General features: G+C 37.4%; 1 protein-coding gene across 1 annotated transcript; it reads left to right on the forward strand.

Annotated features, from left to right (window-relative positions):
• The first annotated feature begins 4,568 nt into the window (after positions 1 to 4,568).
• Positions 4,569 to 16,484, forward strand: LOC128483592 (golgin subfamily B member 1-like). Its single transcript, XM_053459829.1, has 8 exons — positions 4,569 to 4,641; positions 5,098 to 5,212; positions 5,315 to 5,499; positions 5,958 to 6,112; positions 6,556 to 6,718; positions 7,457 to 7,615; positions 8,988 to 9,155; positions 15,914 to 16,484. The coding sequence occupies exons 2-8, from the start codon at positions 5,161 to 5,163 to the stop codon at positions 16,112 to 16,114; spliced, it is 1,083 nt and encodes a 360-aa protein (XP_053315804.1). The 5' UTR covers positions 4,569 to 4,641; positions 5,098 to 5,160; the 3' UTR covers positions 16,115 to 16,484.
• Positions 16,485 to 17,727: the final 1,243 nt, after the last annotated feature.

The following is a 17,727-nucleotide window of genomic DNA, read 5'->3' on the forward strand; positions in this document are numbered from 1 at the left end:
TGTGTGGATTGGTATACGTGTGGATTGGTATACGTGTGGATTGGTATACGTGTGGATTGGTATGTGTGTGGATTGGTATACATGTGGATTGGTATACGTGTGGATTGTTGTATGTGTGGATTAGTATATGTGTGGATTGGTAAGTGTGTGAGAGTGATGGGTGTTATGCTGTACCATTTCCTATGTCTTTTTCATGATCTAATTATGCTCTAAAAGTACATCATAACTCCCATCACTCTATACTGTTCCATACAATGGCAGAGCTGGGAGGCAGAGGCCTTGCACCCCCACCGCAGGACTCCTGAAAGGTAAGTGAACTTCAAAGAGGGAAAGGGTAGATAGTTAGGAGGGGGTAGATAGGGAGAAGGGAGTGAGGCAGGGGAAAGGGGGTAGATAGGGAGAAGGGAGTGAGAAGGGGTAGATAGGGCAGAAGGGAGTGAGAAGGGGTAGATAGGGCAATCATACTCCTATCATGCCAAGTCTGCGAGTACATCCTGGAATCTGGGTATGCCTGGGCATGATAGGAATGTGATTGCTGTTAATTAATTATATATATATATATATATATATATATATATATATATATATATATATATATATATATATATATAATATTGTTATTTAATTGTTTTGTAATATTTTGGTGTGTTACTTACTTTAAATAAAAGTGTTAGATTTCTTTATGGTGTGGGGGAGGTCATATTCGGTTTTGGCCAGGTAAATGCTGCACTTTCGGTTTCAGTCCAGAATTCGTTTCGGTGCATCCCTACCACTAAGCCAGACAATGAAGTGGTAGGCCTACACCACATCAATGTTTGGTGTAGTATATAGTGATTGGGGTTTTGTTACAAGTTTTTATTCCTTTCTTTTTTTGGGATGGGGGGGCGCCAGAGGAGTAGTCCGCACAGGGCGCCAGAACACCTAAGGCCGGCTCTGTGTGTGTTTATGGGCAGTTGTGTGTAAAGGCAGTGTGTATGAGTCCTGGGAGGGAGGCTAACATTAGCCTTTTTAAATAAAAATCTCTGCTGCTGCTGTGGACTACTCTTCCAATGATGCTCAGCCACCATTATGGTGGACACCTGGCTGGCTGAGAATCATAGGGAATTTTAGTTCACAGCTAGCATCTGCAGCTTTATGGTTGCTGCACTTCCCATGACACTGAGGAAGCATCATGGAAGTCTGGCTGAGCCTTATGGGAATTCAATTCAATGTGTTGGTTATTTTTAATATGCATGACTGTGCTGACAAAAATGAAGCGTGTTTTAAGTGGCAATGCGAGTGCGACATTGTAAAGTACAATTGCTTGTATTGATTCCGTGATATTTATAAAAAAAAAAAAAGTTTCCCTCTTTCACATTTTGAAATGTGCTTTACTTAATATATAAAAATGTACTTGATATATTTTAAGATAACATAAAACACACAGTAGACCTTGCTATGCTCTAAAAATATTTCATTCATTTTGTTTTTTGTTAAAATCAATCCAAAAAACGAGTAACGGCAGTGCCAGCAATCTGTATGGCCGCAGAAGCCTCAGAGGGCTTAGGACGCTATCTGGTTGCCCTTGGTTGCAGGAAGTAACTGCAACCAAGGGCAACCAGATAGCGTCCTAACAAGGAAATTTTATTTTTACACTGAGGAGGGAAGAGGATCAGACTGTCAAGTTGCTGCCTACATATAGTTTATACCACACCCCAGCATATAGTCATACATTTATTTGTAAGTATATATATATATATATATATATATATATACGCATTAGCATTACCAAAGCACTCTAGTACAGTATAATGTTTTGATACCTTATATAGCCTGATACCTATAGAAATATTAAATATATTCTAGAATATGTCAGTATTTCATAAAAGAAACCTCTATTAAGAATGTTTAAGAAATGCCATTTGTGCTGAAGGGTATTTCCTTGGTAGTACTGTTCTGCAGAACGTGTTGGTGCTATTCAAGCGATAATAAATACTAATGACAGTTAATAAAGTATGTTGTATATTTTGTGTTTATAAATGATGTTGATTCCCGGAAGTATCCACAAAGAACATTCTACTTCTCCTCAATTGCAGCCCGTTTGCTGCAGTCTCTCAGGAAGTGTATGCATTCTGTCTTATATCAATATAGAAAAAGCATTTGTTTAAAATTTGGGATTGGGGGTGCTTTACTTGGGGGTTGAATTAAAAAAAAATTGTATTGGTACAAAATATTTTTTATTTAACTCCATGGCTAGAGATTGGGTTCCCCCTATTTTGAAAGAAATACTGTGTAGCACGGTCACACTTATGTTTTAAGGCTTTCCATTAAAACCACGTAGGTAGCAACAGTAGGTATTGACTATCGCCGCCTGGAACATTATAATGTATATAAACAGGGAGTATTATAATAAGCTGTATATAATGAAATTCTGTATTTTTGTTTTGTATGTGAGGCTCATGTGCACCAACTACATACAACATTTTTGCTTGATGTTTTTTTTCCAATAAAAGTAGTAAGTTCAATAAACAAAATGTGTGACCCTCAAGTAGAAGATGAAATGTTCTGAGATGATCTACTGAAGGAATGTCTAATGTTTAAGACGATAAGACTTTTCAAAAACCGAGGCAGTACATATTAAGAATTAATGAATTTAGGTAAATTGTTTTACTCATTTTGATATATATATATATTAATAAGAAACTACCTAGATTGCTGATTTGGCTGCTGTTTCTCATATTGAGTCTCAGTGGATAAGGCGATAGTTGTTGTGTTACAAAACAAACAGGATGCCCCTTATAATAATTGTTTGCTTTAGGAAGAGGACATGGAATCCACCATATCCACAGTGGAGGTAGAATATATCAAGAATCTACAACAGCAAATCTACTTCCTCGAACTGGAGGCCAGTTTCCTATATCCTTTTCCTGTAATTGTAAGGGGATTTAGAGGCGTATGTTTTGTAGCACCTGTAAGAGAAATCGGCATGTGGTTGGGACTCTAGAATGTGGGTGTGAATGGTTATACTCTGGACATTACATTTCTGCATTTTCATAATTAAATGGTTACTGCTGACTCTATAGACTCTGACTCTGTAGTCTATACTAAGGAAATGTCTGTCCATCTGATGTTTTATTGTAATAGTTCTCACATCTTGACAGATCTACCTACATTCTATGTTTTTGTTAATTAGATATATATATATATATATATATATATATATATATATGGGTTTCTACTACCTCTCATTATCATCTTTGTGTACACTTTTTTTATTTCCATCTGTCCTCATCCATATTTACGATATGGAAGTGTCTGCAAATAGGTCCTAATGGATGATTGTGTGGCTAGACAGCGGTATAGGTACCAACGTTTACAGCTATACCTTACTTTCGTACAAAGGCAACATGTACCTGACTGCAATGTAGCATGAGAGGTAGCCTATTCTTTTTTAGTCTTTAAGCATGACATCTTAAAGGTATATATATACGTCATTGCAACTGAAATGTTTTCACTAAAAAAATCCAGAACAGAAGTTTAGAGAAAAAACTGTGAGACTGAGTAGATTAGGATCCTACAACCATTTTACAGAAAAAGAGCCACACAATGTCTGGTGCACAGACATTATCACTGGAGACACAAGAAAAAAATTGATTTTGGAGAAGTAGAGTTGATATTGATATTGATCATGACAAGCCTGCGGGAAAGCCTTTGTAGCTTTCTTAAATGTTTGGTGGGTATTAGAGGGTGTCACACAGAGGAGTCTTCAGTTTATGGTTAAGATTGATGGATATTGTGAGAAGAAGGTGTAACGGGTACACCAAGAGAGCTGTAGTAACTCCCAGTGGTATGCTCCTTTTGTCCCCGAAATAACTTCCAGCACCAGTTAGCATGCACACCTTGGAACCCTGCTATGTGTACCCAATAAGTAGATACAACTACCTTGAATTGAGTACAGCAGGAATGAACAGTTTATTGTTGTAAAACATAGACTCATATATCCACAGAACTGCATTAACATAAATTAACAGGTACATGTATACAACCCAATCTTTAATTCCCCTGGCAGCAATCCTATTGATGGGATTAATTAAACAATGGAGTTCCTACCTGTGCTATCTTGGTTTGACAGCCAGGCTGGAGCCATCTCTGACTACCTTCGGGCCCTGTATGACAGGTCATTCTGTCACAGAAGGTAATCTCAGAAGATCTGCTCATGGCTGTACCTTCTAATAAAGGGAATTAGCCAAAAGAAGACAAAAAGATCTAGAGTGGATCAGATGCTAAACTCAAGGTGGAGTGGTTTCCCTGTAGAGTATTTTTGGAAAGATGAGATCAATGACTGATATGATACAACTCTATTTCTTGGTGTCTCTACACATCCCACCTATATGAATACTATGCAGTGCACAATTGTCAGAAACACGAAGTGCAAGAAATTATTTGCCTTTAGGCTTTTTACCAACTATCTGTGCAATATATATATATCGCCACACTTTTTCCATCAAATTATTGTCAAACTGCAACTAGTTTATAGCATTTGTTCTTTCACAACATCATGCTCCTTAACATCATGGGTTTACTCGCGAACAAACTAAGAAGGCCAAAAGTCTTCAACCCAGACTAAACTCTGAAGCAGATCATATATTGAAGAAGCTGCAGGTAAATTGATGTCTAATATTAAATCATTATAATCATTATTATGGTGTAATAGCAATAGAATTAGCAAGTATTTTCTCTCTATTAATTATTTCCACAAATCTGGTAAAACCGATATGTCTTGTAAAGGATTGAGAAACAAGGAGGTGAGATCTGTGGACAGTAAGATAATTATTCAAGATTTGATACACAAGGTAAAGAGTTTGTTTTTGAAAAGTTAAATTAGGATCTATACTTCAGCTCATCTAGACAGAATTTTACTGCCCTTTTTACTTCAGCTTGAAGCATTTTCCACTTATCTAGCACCCTCTCAGTACCCTGTCATTGTTCTTTTGTAAAAACATTTAACGCACTAAATATTTTCAGGTACATTGTTGTCATTGAGTGTGTGTATATAGAAGTAATGTTTTATTACAGATTACAGGGTCCTCACAAACATCCATGTTTCATTTTATCCAGGGCCTCCGTTCTCAGTATAGTGGTCTCCAACTGGAAGTTAAAAGAACAGATGCAAACTTACTTATGTTGCAAAGAGATCGTGATAATCTCAGAGGGGAAATCCAAACTACAGAAGGTTTGCCTCTAGTCTGTAACTGCTTTCCTGGGAGCTAAGGCGGCTTCTGATATGTTTGTTACGTTTTGGTTTTCTACGTACATTAAGGTTTTTTCTCTGCAGAGGCCCATTCTAAAGAGAAGCAAACGTTGGTAGAGGAGATTGTGAATCTTAAGAAAATGAAGGACTTAGCAGATCTGCAAGTATCTCAAAGGGAAATGGAGATTTTGAAGAGCAAACAGGAGCTTGAGAGAGAACTTGTCTCTTTAACTAGCAGTGAGCAGAAAATATACTCTCTGCAATCACAGGTATACTATTGTGTATATGTAGTTAGCTAGATCCTAGTAAGCCATCTGTTGAATACAATTGGTAGTGGCCCTTGATGACACATTTCCCAACCTGCTTTTTCTTCTAAACATAAAGATCAGAGATCTCCCTCAGAGAGAGGGAGAGAAAGAGAGATGCTCACTTGATGCTCAACAATAGCGTCTAGTTTGCCTTATAGGACCTTCCCACTGGCTCTACAGCATTAATGCGTAAAATGCTATTGCACAATACCTATAGAAACAATGTATCAGAAACTTACTACTCAAGAAAGTAGATTTACTATGTAGATTTACTAAGTCTGTAGCAACAGTGGTCATTTGCTGCTTGACACAGAATGCTCTCTAAATAAAAATATATACAGAGACAGGTGGTATGGTAAAATAATAATAATAAAGGTTTTGTTTAGTTCGTTTCAGTTACATGTTAAGTTGGTTTTCAGATAAAGCAGAGATTGGAACAACAGAAGTCAATAGAAAGCCAGTTGTCAGATAAGAGAATGGATCTTCTGAAGGTGAATTCAGCCAAGCAGGAAATGGAGGAGAAACTTCATAAACACACTGCAGCCGTACAAGATCACATCGCACTTGATCTCAGGTAAATATAGGTATTTGTGATCTTAACTGATTTTTAATGGCATAAAATAGCCACCAATTTGCATTATCCAATGAAAAAATGCATCATCTGTTAATTTTAGTTTTTTAGAGAATCCTGTCCATAAAAGAAAGTGGTCAGGTGATCATAGGCTCCGTACAGCTGTGAGAAACATGTGGATTTTCCAGCACTTTTCTTGCGTCCCAATGATCTGGTTTCACACCACTAGGGACTCCTCTGTTGCCCATTTCCCCTTGAGACTGTAAGCTTTTTTTTCTCATTAATGCACTGCAGAATCTGTTGGAACTACATACATAATGGATGGTAATAATACTATAATTGTTATAAAAAGCAAAACAGCTTTGTTAATTGGAATGTACACAAATAATGTACTTTGAGAAATTAGTATTAAATAACTACCAGGTCTTATTTATATCCACTTGCAGAAACGAAATTAGTTTTCTCCATCAACAGTTACGGGAAACGGACCTTCAATCTGAGCAGGATCGTGTTCTGAGAAGCAAGATCATGGCCGATTGTGTGTCATTGACCAGTGAAAATAATGCATTGCACACCAGGATTTTGGAGCTAAACAAACAGTTGGAGATAGTAAGATATGTTTATTATCTGGCCTTGGTCACCTGTTGCAGATACTTGATTAAGTAATTAAACTTGGGTGCACCCAGATATCCATGTAGACAATTTTCCAGGTCATGTGTAAGGCTAACTCGTGTTTAGTCAGTAATGCACCCTTCATTTTAGTTACTCAACTTGGTGGTAGCCAAGTGAGTCTCAAGTACAGGCAGTGTGAATTTGTTCCAGATTTTGCTAGGAAGTCAGACTGATTACTAAAATAAGGCATGACTTGGTAATCACACTACGCTAAAACTAGAAGCATGAATATCATACTGTGAAGGGTATACTAATGAGATTAGTTTATATACAGCATTAAACTGGGCCGAATAAAGGTTTACTGTTTAAAAGCTCCACCTGAAAAGTAGAAATAAAGAACTATGAATTCATAGGCTCATTGAATAGCTCCCTCTAAAGGACTCTTAAATGGGGCTACATAAGGAAATTTAGAAATGCATGTATAAGCATAAATCCCCTTTTAGAGCATTTTTATGATAAATGCATTGATTTGATGTGTTGCCAAAGACTTTGCTATAAAGGTTGTTGTTGCATGAATCACATATTGCAAAGAAATTTTTATCTTTTTTTATGTAGATATTGATTTGAAACAAAAAGATACACACTTTATTTAGGACTCTGTTGAAAGTAAGTGTGATTTGTTAAGTTTTTCACTGTGAATTTTGGGAATTCACAGTTCTTCTTTGTATTTTCCAGCAGAGGGCGCTTAAAGAAGACAATTATCCACTTGATTCTTCTAGCTTTGCCCAGCTTCTCAGTGTTAAGGACCGAGATGAACATTTGAACAAACAGGTCAAACAGCAACAAGAACTCCTGGAGCTCGAGAAGATCCGTTTCAAGGACTTGATGAAACAGGTAAATGCGGAATGGGCGATTGTGCATAATGGTATAGAACTAAATATGTCCAGAGAAAATGAGACTGGTGGAAAAGGTTTGTGTAAAGATATGGCGATATACTTTAAAGGGACAGTCACCCTAATTTTTATGTGAGTCCATTAGCATTTTGCTGCATGTAAATCTGTCCATGCATTCATTAGCTATTCCCTACTTTTTCTCCTCACCCTAGCTGCCTCTTCTAAGAGCAGGAAATGTAAGTAGGCAAAAACATTTAAGCAAGCATCATACGCTTGCGCTTTATCACCCAGAACACATGCTTAGTAGTGCTTAAAATCAATGGGCGTTGTAGCGGCTAATCACATGCAGTATATTCTAGCTGAACATTTATGTGCAGTTACCATACATATGATTGGCAGCAACAACACAGAGCATGTGTGGGAAGCCTACGTAGGTATCCTTCCTGGTTTCATGCAACTAGGGGGAGGAGGAAAATTACATTAAAATGAAAAAATTCCTTGTGCTAATATTTTTAATTATGCAGAAGAAACCTATGCTGATTATTTGACAAGCTACAGTTTCAGGAGACATCACTGTCTTAGTGAAAATCAGGACCTTTGGTTCTCACATATTCATGTAGCAGTCCTCCCATTCATTTTCATAATCACTAAATCCATCGGTGTTATATTAAATGATAATGTCAAGAGTTAAACTTGAAGAGTATGCAACATATTTAAACCTATAACCCATGCAAGTTATTTTTTATCAGCTGCATATTCTGGTCAAGAGAGGCAGGTACTTGTGGTTGGTAGCCCATCTGCCACAAAACTAGGGCAGATTGCACAGGTGACCAGACTCCCTGGTGAGTTGCTGCTCAATGAATCAGTGACAAGGGGGATATTTAAATATTATACAAAAGAGCTCTACCTAAAATAAAAGAATGCATTCCTTTATTAACATTCTGAATGCATCATAGAATCAAATTGTAAATCGGCATTTAGTACATGATATCCTGATCCTTGTGTTGCCTTTTTTGGCCAGCTACATCTCCTGCATAGAAAATAGCTGGGGGAAATGGCAAATGCATTTGGAGGGTATTCTGCCAGCGCAGAATGTGCTATTGAACATCTTTCCCTGACATAAGCCAGTTGGTTACATCAGCGATGTTTGGTAGATGACAAACCTAGAAATAAATGCATGTTGGAGAAGGTGTAGGCAGAGCTCTCTTTTTTCCTTTTGTAACACATTTACAAAAGCTGAAACATCCTATGATCTCTGATATTTGCAAAACATTTATTTTGTGGCATTAGTTTGAGAATTTCAGCAAGGGTGATACTGCACGAGTATTCTATGTACACTTGCATGATCAAAAAATCACTTTTCTTGTCTGTAGATTGGCCATTTGCAGAGTGGAAACAAGCTTCAGGATCTGAATACAGCTACTATCAGAAGTTGTATCGATGAGCTGCAAGCTGTATTGGCCAAAGAACAACAAATCAACACGGAGCTCCGTAGAGACAAGCATTTACTGGTTGACCACGTAACTAATTTGCAAAATCAGGTAATCGGTCAACCAAAATAATAGCAAACATGGGTGATATTCTTCACAGGAGCCATACATTTCATACCATGGGTCTAATAGCTGTTGATTACATTACCCAACAAAACCTACTTAGTTTTATATAGACTCATATTTCCAGCTATATACTGTATATTACACAAAAGTATAATTTCAGGGGCACTAAGTGGAAACAAGCATTTTCTTCTCACATTTTGCAAGTAGTGGGTATTTTGACAATGGCATCATTGTCACTTTACTGCCCTGGTTGGGGGTTCTCGGAGGCTGTTATGTTAGGAAATATGAATAATCCATTCTTACCACTTTTTAACAAAAGCATCATGGATTACAGGTCTCCTTTTTAATGGTCCATACAACAATACAATCACTCATGTATCATAACAATGTAACAGCTGGTCCTAACAGCACAATAGTCAAAATATTTAGCCATAAAATTGTAAATTTTAGCCATTTCTGGAAAAACATCTACCACCACTTGATGGCAGACTTACAGCATGTCATCAGTATGCAAGTTAAACTTAATATATCAAAACTGTATTTGCTCTCTGTCGTTTTGCAATATGCTAAGCAACAATTTGGATAAATTACTTGACTAACAAAGGAAATACCCTTCTAAGTCTATGAAGTATCTTCTGTGACAAGCTAATTTAATTGTATGGATATATCTCAAATAGAATAAGTTCAATCTATTACCAAAGCCATTACCTTTATATCTGCTATTTTCATATGGTAATTACATGATGAAGAAGAGAAACAAGATGTTTTGGGTGATGTTTAACCTAGAAAAACCTGAATAGAGTGTTCTTTAGGGAAGTGTGAGCCTGAGTAGGCCTGAGCCTTTAGGTCTCCATAAATGTCTGCCCAGAAGGTATTGCTAGAGTCTAGTTTATCTTGTGCACTGCACAGCAATCTGGGCCAAGGGTCTGGTCTACCCCACCTCTGGGTGGGGATCTTATTATATTCCTTTGCTAGGGATGGGTGAATTACCCATCCCTAGCAAAGGAATATAATAAGATCTATAATGTATTATAATGTATAATGTCTTAGAAGCCCTAAACACTTGAAGCAACACAACTTCTGTTGAAACCATCTTTCAACCTATCAATGACCTCATCTTGTGTCTAAATGAGACAAAATGTAAGGAACATTTTTAAGAACAGGGTTGACATTCAAAATTATTAGACAGGGATAAATAAAAGATTTGCTTTTTGGGCAGAATTCTGAGAGGAAAAACTGTTGTTGGTTGCCAAACCGTGTTCCCTTGGTCTCCTGCCATCTTGTCATTGTCAACAATTTTCAATTTCACTTCATCAACATGTGTTATATGTAGCATACCAAGCTGGGAATTAAGTATTTTACTAAATGTTTTTTTTGTCTTGTTAGCGGTCACTTTTCTTTTTACTGCTCCTCTAGCATTTGGAGCACCCATCCCCATGTTAATATGATATATGGATAAATCATCATATGTTTTTGATCTTATTGGTGAGACATATTACAATATCTACTTACTTGTTATCTAACCTTACTTGTTTGTCAGACACAATGTTCACAATTTGAGAAATTTGTCTTTTGGAGAAAACAGTATCTGTGCCAAGAATATAAAACTGACATTAATTAGTTTATGTAATCTTTGGAAGGCAGTGAGATTTCTATGCTTTAATTTTTCAGTAACCCTGATATTAGGCTTATGCTACAGAGCCAGGGATGGTAAAAATTCTGGTTCTTTTTGTTCCTTTGAAGGAACAGACACATCTTAAAGAAGCAGGGCTACGTCCTACACCAATAACCATAATCATTCACCATTCAGTTACTCAATGGAAAGAGGAAAGTTAAATTATCTTAATTGAAGTAGCCATTTTTGTTTTTGTGGTAAAAATAACCCAATCACATGAACTTTTATTCCTGTGCTTTTAACTGAAATATTTTCAAAACAACTGTACTGATAGGAAAAATTCCAGTGTCATTGCTAGTGTTAACAAATGAATTTAACAATGCAAAAAGCTATGAGGGCATAAGATCCCTTTATTAGTTCATCCCCTAGTATTAGTATTTACCTATATCTGCATAAATGTCCAATTTACCCTTTAAAGGAAACTGTCTTCTTGCTTATAATTTTGTGACTTTCAAATTAACTTCATCTTTATCTAAGTTTTTCTTTTGTTAGGATTCACAATGCTCAATTTGCCAATGTTATTCAAAATGCCCAATTTCATGCTGTATTTGGCTCAACTATAAATAAATAAATAGTTTAAAAGCTATTTACAAGCTATTTAAAAGCTATTTAAAAACTAATAATTGTGTGTCTATTAATAGAAGGAATCAAAGGAATCAAAGGACAATTAGAATGTGTTAGATTATTTTAATGTGCAATCTCTATTATGCACTGCCATTATTAAATCTTTATTAGCTATAGGAACAATGATGTAGCAGAGATGCACTAAATCTTTGCTGTTTTTATAATGATGTAATTAGGGTGACGATAGTGGACATTTTTCCCCAGGACACATATACATTTTCACATGTTATTGATCAGCAGAGGTAAAATGCTGTGCTGCAGAATGTGGGTTGTATACAGAGCCCTCTATCCCAACAACAACAAAATAAGCACACAAAAAAAAACCAAAAGAACTTGCCACACTGACTCTGCTGATCAGGAGAAGCCTCCTTTACTGTTTTACACCTCTCTCTTCCTCCCTCATGTAGTTCAGATATAGATTAAATAAAAACACATGGAAACACAGCATTTCAGGTATAGATCAACTGAATAAGACATACAAACCCTGTATTTTGCAGGTATAGAGTAAATAAATAACACAAGAAAACATAGCATTGCAGGTATAGATGAATTGAAAAATCACAGGCAAACTCAGCATTTAAGGTATAGCTCAAATGAATAATGCATGGAAACCCTAAATTGCAGACATAGATCACAGGTCACACCCCCCCAAACCCTAGCCCTGGCAACCAAATTGCACGCATAGGACTGGCCCAGAATCCAACTCGGATGCATATGATTTGCCATATTTTTCCCCAAACAGCATGTCTCTGTCATCTTTGTCCTCAAGCAGCGTGCCTGTGCCATTGTTGTCCCAAAACAGCTTGCCAGTGCCCCAAACAGCCTGTAAGTGCTATATTTGCCCTCAAGCAGTCTGTATGTGCCATCTAAGGCCCCAAACAGCCTGCTTATGTCATCTTTCCCCCAAACAGCCTGCTGGTGGCATCTCTGCCTCCAAAATATTTGCCCCCCACTTACACATCCACATCCATGCTATGACACACTTATAGATATATAAATATATACTTATTCACACATGCTCATTCATACTCCCTCATGCACCCCCTTACCTCACCTGCAAATTTCTCTGTGGCACAGTGTGCAAGCAACACAGAGGTAAGCTGAGGGCCTCTGCAGAAGTAGTCTTAAGGGTCACCTGGGCCCCCTACAGTGGCGGGCCAGGTCGCAGTTCCGACCCCTGTGACTGTAGTACTTGCAGGCTCAAAGGAAAGGTGCTATGCCCCCCCTGGAATGACTGGGCCCAGGGTAGCTACCCCTTTTGCCCCATGCTAAAGATGGCCCTGGTTGTAGAAAATTAAACACGTGTTATGGGTAATAGTTTTATACCCCACATACGTGAACCAGTAGGCTAATGACTTGAACAAAAGCTAATTGAAGTCAGGAGTTGGCAATCATGGAGTCTAATCAATGAAACACAATTGGAGGTGTGTTTTAGAGCTACCTTGACACAAAAAAACACTCAAACATTAAGAGTTTGCTATTCACAAGAAGCATCTGCTGATGTGAACCATGACTCACAAAATATCTTGAATATCAGCTAAAGGCTTGAAGGAATCATTGTAACTCTCTGTTCATGAGTCATATGCAAAACAATGAACAGGCATGGAGTCCAAAGCTGGACACCACAGAGGAAGCCACTGCTCTCCAAAAAAAAAAACAATGATGAACGCCTAAAGTTTGCCAAAGAGCACCTTTTTTTTAATCAATTCTCTATTTATTGCAAAATACAGTGTAAAGCATTTGGTGAATCATACACAAAAGTACAAGAAGACATATATGGTTCAGAATCAGAGATTGTGCAATACTGCCAAAGGGCACCTTGACACAACACTACTGACGAAACTAATGTTGAATTGATCGGGAAGAACACACAGCACTACGTATGGTGTAAAAAAGGTCACCGAATACCAACATAAAAACATCACCCCAACGGTGAAGTACAGTGAACATCATGGAGCGTCATGACTTGGGACTGCTTTGCCGTTTATCAAGATATTGTACAGGATAATGTCAGGGTGGCTGTCCGCCAGCTGAAGCTCAGTAGGACAATGACCCTAAACATTGAAGTAAATCTGCTACAGAATGGCTTAGAAAAAGAATGTGATTTTTGGTGTGGCCCAGTCAGAGCCCAGACCTTAACCCATTGGAGATGCTGTGGAATGACCTCAAGAGTACCACTAACACCAGACATCCAAAGAATATGTCTGAGCTTAAGCAGTCATGTAAGGAAGAATGGTCTAAAATTCCTGAAAGTTGTGCAGGTCTGATCCGCAGCTACCAGAAACGCTTGACCTGTTATTAAATACAAGGGTTCATTTATTTTTAGCACCAGCACTGTAAGTGTTTAATGTGTGTGTTCAGACATGAAATATTATGATTGTTTGTGTGTTTGTCTATACTTGTGACTTAGACGTAGATCAGATGACACATTTTATGAACGATTAATGCAGAAAACCATGTAATTCCAAAGGGTTCATTTTTCTTTTTCTTGCTACTGTATATATATATATCCTGGAAAAAAAGAGTTTGGAAGGTCAAACGATGCAACATATAAATGCAAAGTTTATCATTTGAGAAGGAGTACAATTGGGGTAGAGGATGCTGCAGCATTATGTCCATACCTCGGAACTCTCCGGGCTTGACCTGGAGATTGCCAGGTGAGCGCTGCTCCTCCGGTTCAAGACCCGAATCCTCCAGGTTGCGGGAGCGGGGTCTTGACACGCCCCGTTACCCGCCCACTTTTCCTTTAAATGGGGGTGTTTCCTGCTGCTGTCAACGGGAAGGCCCCTGACGTCAGCTGGAACTCCCCCGATGTCACGGGAACTCCCATTAACGTCAGCGGGACCGCCCACCGCCCGCTGACATCAGTGTGCAGTCCTGGCCGCGTCCCACAAGGGAAGGCTCCGGATAGCCGGAGCCCTGAAGTTCCCAGGTATGATTATGTCATATAAAATAATTACTATCAATACCTTGAAGAAGAAATACAGTAAGTAATGTAGATGTAGTGGTAGTAAACAGTACTCTGGAATCATTTGCTAATGTGACCTGCTTTATTGTTCTAGCCATTTCCTGTGAATTTTATAACCAATACCTTTAATTTATTGCAACATGAATGGTAATACCAGCGAGAATCATTTGTCAGTAAAAGTTCTGGCTTTGGCAGTTATCTGCAAATCGTAATGTTTTGTTGTTGCTTGACAGTAAGGGACATTGGGAAGATTCCATTCCCTCTGAAATCTTGGAGATAAAAATTCCATTCACAAATTTTTATATCGAGGGTTCTCAGAGACACTTCAACAGAGTGACATTTATAAGACGAAAGGGCCTTTAATGGCCCATCCAAACCTTTTAATGAAGGTGAATTACACATGGATTGCAATTCAATAGCCTATCTAAAATCAAAGAATTATCTTCAGAGATCAATCAAGAGTAGCATCTAGACAACTAAAAAATCCTGCAATGAAAGCGAATCAATGGAGTAAGTGAAAAATGAGCGCATGTTAAAATAATACATGGTATAAATTCAACGCACTTGTTAAAAATGCGACCTAACAATCAGCATAGGCACAGAGGAGCGGACATACACAGTATCACAAACCCTTTCATTGCCAGTTAAAAAATATGCAATGCAATACGGAATGGTGCAGTTTATATAGTCAATATATATATATATATTTTTGTTTTGTTTTCATAATTCCTAATATTAATTATTATATTAAAAACTACAAGGAAGGCCTCCTGCATAACAAAAAGGGGGCATTAACACAAAAATACATTTAAATTGCTTTTTTAATTGTCATAATCCACTACAAAAGAAGGTGGCAGAATTCCAAGGGTTATTTTCAAAACCCCCTTTTGAAATGTTAGAATATTTTTTAATTTCACAATTTGATGATTCACCGCATAGTACAAGACGGATATATTTAATTACAACTCACAAATACAGAACAGATAATATTGGTAGAAATATGTTGGCTTTTTAATGTTAGATTTTAATTGTATACTTAAAGGTTTTATTTGTCTTATATGATTTCAGTTTTTATCAAGGGGATCTGGACCCATTTTTATGACTAGTTTAGCTTAACTGAACTGTGCTGTCCAATTACTTTGATAAGAACTAGTTTTTTTGATCACCTTAGACAAGCAGATATTGGTGAAATAGTGTTCCTTGTCAGGATACGTGACTACTGCGTGCCCTGGGAGTTGATTCCTGACTAGTGAGTAACAATTTAGTGCTTTGAGCCTGTAGGCTGTCTGCTAGATATTGTACTGTGTAATCATGTTAAGTTAATTAAAAAACATCTTGAAAATGTAATAATTTCAAAATCTAATGAGACATCTCTGGCAGAAGCATATCTTCACTGCTGTTCATTCAAGTAACATCGCAGTATATACATATCTAGATGTGAAAATTTAAATACAGCACAGTATGTTTTCGTTGCAGATCATGAGCAAGGATGCTGAGCTGCTTCACATTTCTTCACGGATAGAGGATCTGGAGTCTCATATGTCCTCTCTGAAATCTGACCAAGAGCTGCACAGATCTCTGCAATCAGAAAGATGGAAGGGGATCTCCAACATGGCTGGCTCTATGAAAAACCTGTCAATGCCTCTAACTGGGGCCTCTGTTTCATTTGAAAAGTAACAATGATTTACTTATACGATTCATTATGGTGTCTTTAATAATATCTTAATCATTTTTATTAAATTAGCTTAAATTAAGAGCTGACATTTCCTCTTTACACCACTTCAGTAGGACAGAGGAGTTGTCCCTGTCACTAAAATGTTTTCACCCTTCCTAGATCGTCTGTCTGTCCCTTTTCTGGTTCCAGCATTCTACCCCCTTCTGCCTCTGCAGTTGCCATGGTTAATGACGCTCCACAACTGGGTATTTATTTAAACAAAGCCAGAAAATTCAGTATGATGGACTCATTGCAGCATTGGGTCCAAAATCACTCCCTCATCGCTGTAATCTCTCTGATATCACTGATGAATAAAATGGATACCTGCCAGAAGGCATGATTCATGTGGTTTGGTGTCATGAGAAATCATCAGGGAATTATCTGTGAAGGGGGCCCATAATTGTCAGTATCTTATTGGCAATGCTGGATTTCCAATAAGTGGACACTGATGTGGCTCAGCATTAGTCCTGTCCACACTTCATTCATTGTGTTGTAGTCTGCAATTAAGTAACTTAAGATGAGTACTGACCTCACCCAGGGGTTTGGGGTGTGGGGGGGGCTTTAATCATATCTTTCTATTTATCTATCAACTATTTATCTATGATAAGAGCAAAACTTACATATAACTCTGTGTTTTGTGTAATATGCCTATTTTCTGACCCCACTGAAAAATGTCATTATAACACATTTATGTCAGTGATAAAATATTCAAGTTAAATACATTTTTAACATGTTTCTAGTAAAACACCGGTTGTGCCTACAGATATCCCTTTATTACCTATTACCAAGTATTGTGACTAAAGCTCTGCTTTTCAGAAGCTTAAGGTCAACTACAATGCCTACAAAAATAGTAATTGATGTTAATAGTACATTTTACGTGAAATGCAAACCAAGTGACAAATATAAAATAAAGCGATTTTACAGTGTCATGACATGTTCTATCATTAAAGAGTTTTTAGTTCATTTCATAGGATATGAACCTAATCACCTCTAAAATGGATTTAGGGGCACATAGTATTCAAATGTACAGATCGTCATACTGAGAGTAACAGTAGGAATGTAAAATTATTATACCAATAGACGGAAGTAAATGCATGTAGTTATTGTTACGTTTTAAGAGCCATATACACATAAACCAGTGTGTGGGGAGATACAGTGGCAAATGATTATAAGAGCGAGAACATGTTGCCATGGTAACTATAATGCATGCCTACAAGTGCAGTAATCATAATTCTCTATCTACAGTACCTGATTGTCAGATTGGTTGCTTCTTATCTTGTGCCCCACAATTGATTGTGACTGTCCTAGATATGACAAATTCACTCCTTTTCATCTTCTGAAACTAGATCTACCTTATACAGAATTATAATATGTGTATATATCATTTAAATAACAGATAACTGGAGGGTGATCTCCATCAGCTGTGTATGTGAACATTTGTAAAGTGGCATCAGTTACTGCTAATCATAGAATATTTATAACATTTAGATGCCAGCAAATGGCTCTCAGTTGGCAGTGAGAATAGCAGACTATTAATTGTTGGAAGGATTTGTCTATTAAATTGATCGCACTTGAA

Source organism: Spea bombifrons, chromosome 3, assembly GCF_027358695.1.
Source record: "Spea bombifrons isolate aSpeBom1 chromosome 3, aSpeBom1.2.pri, whole genome shotgun sequence".
In the NCBI taxonomy this organism is placed as follows: Eukaryota; Metazoa; Chordata; class Amphibia; order Anura; family Pelobatidae; genus Spea; species Spea bombifrons.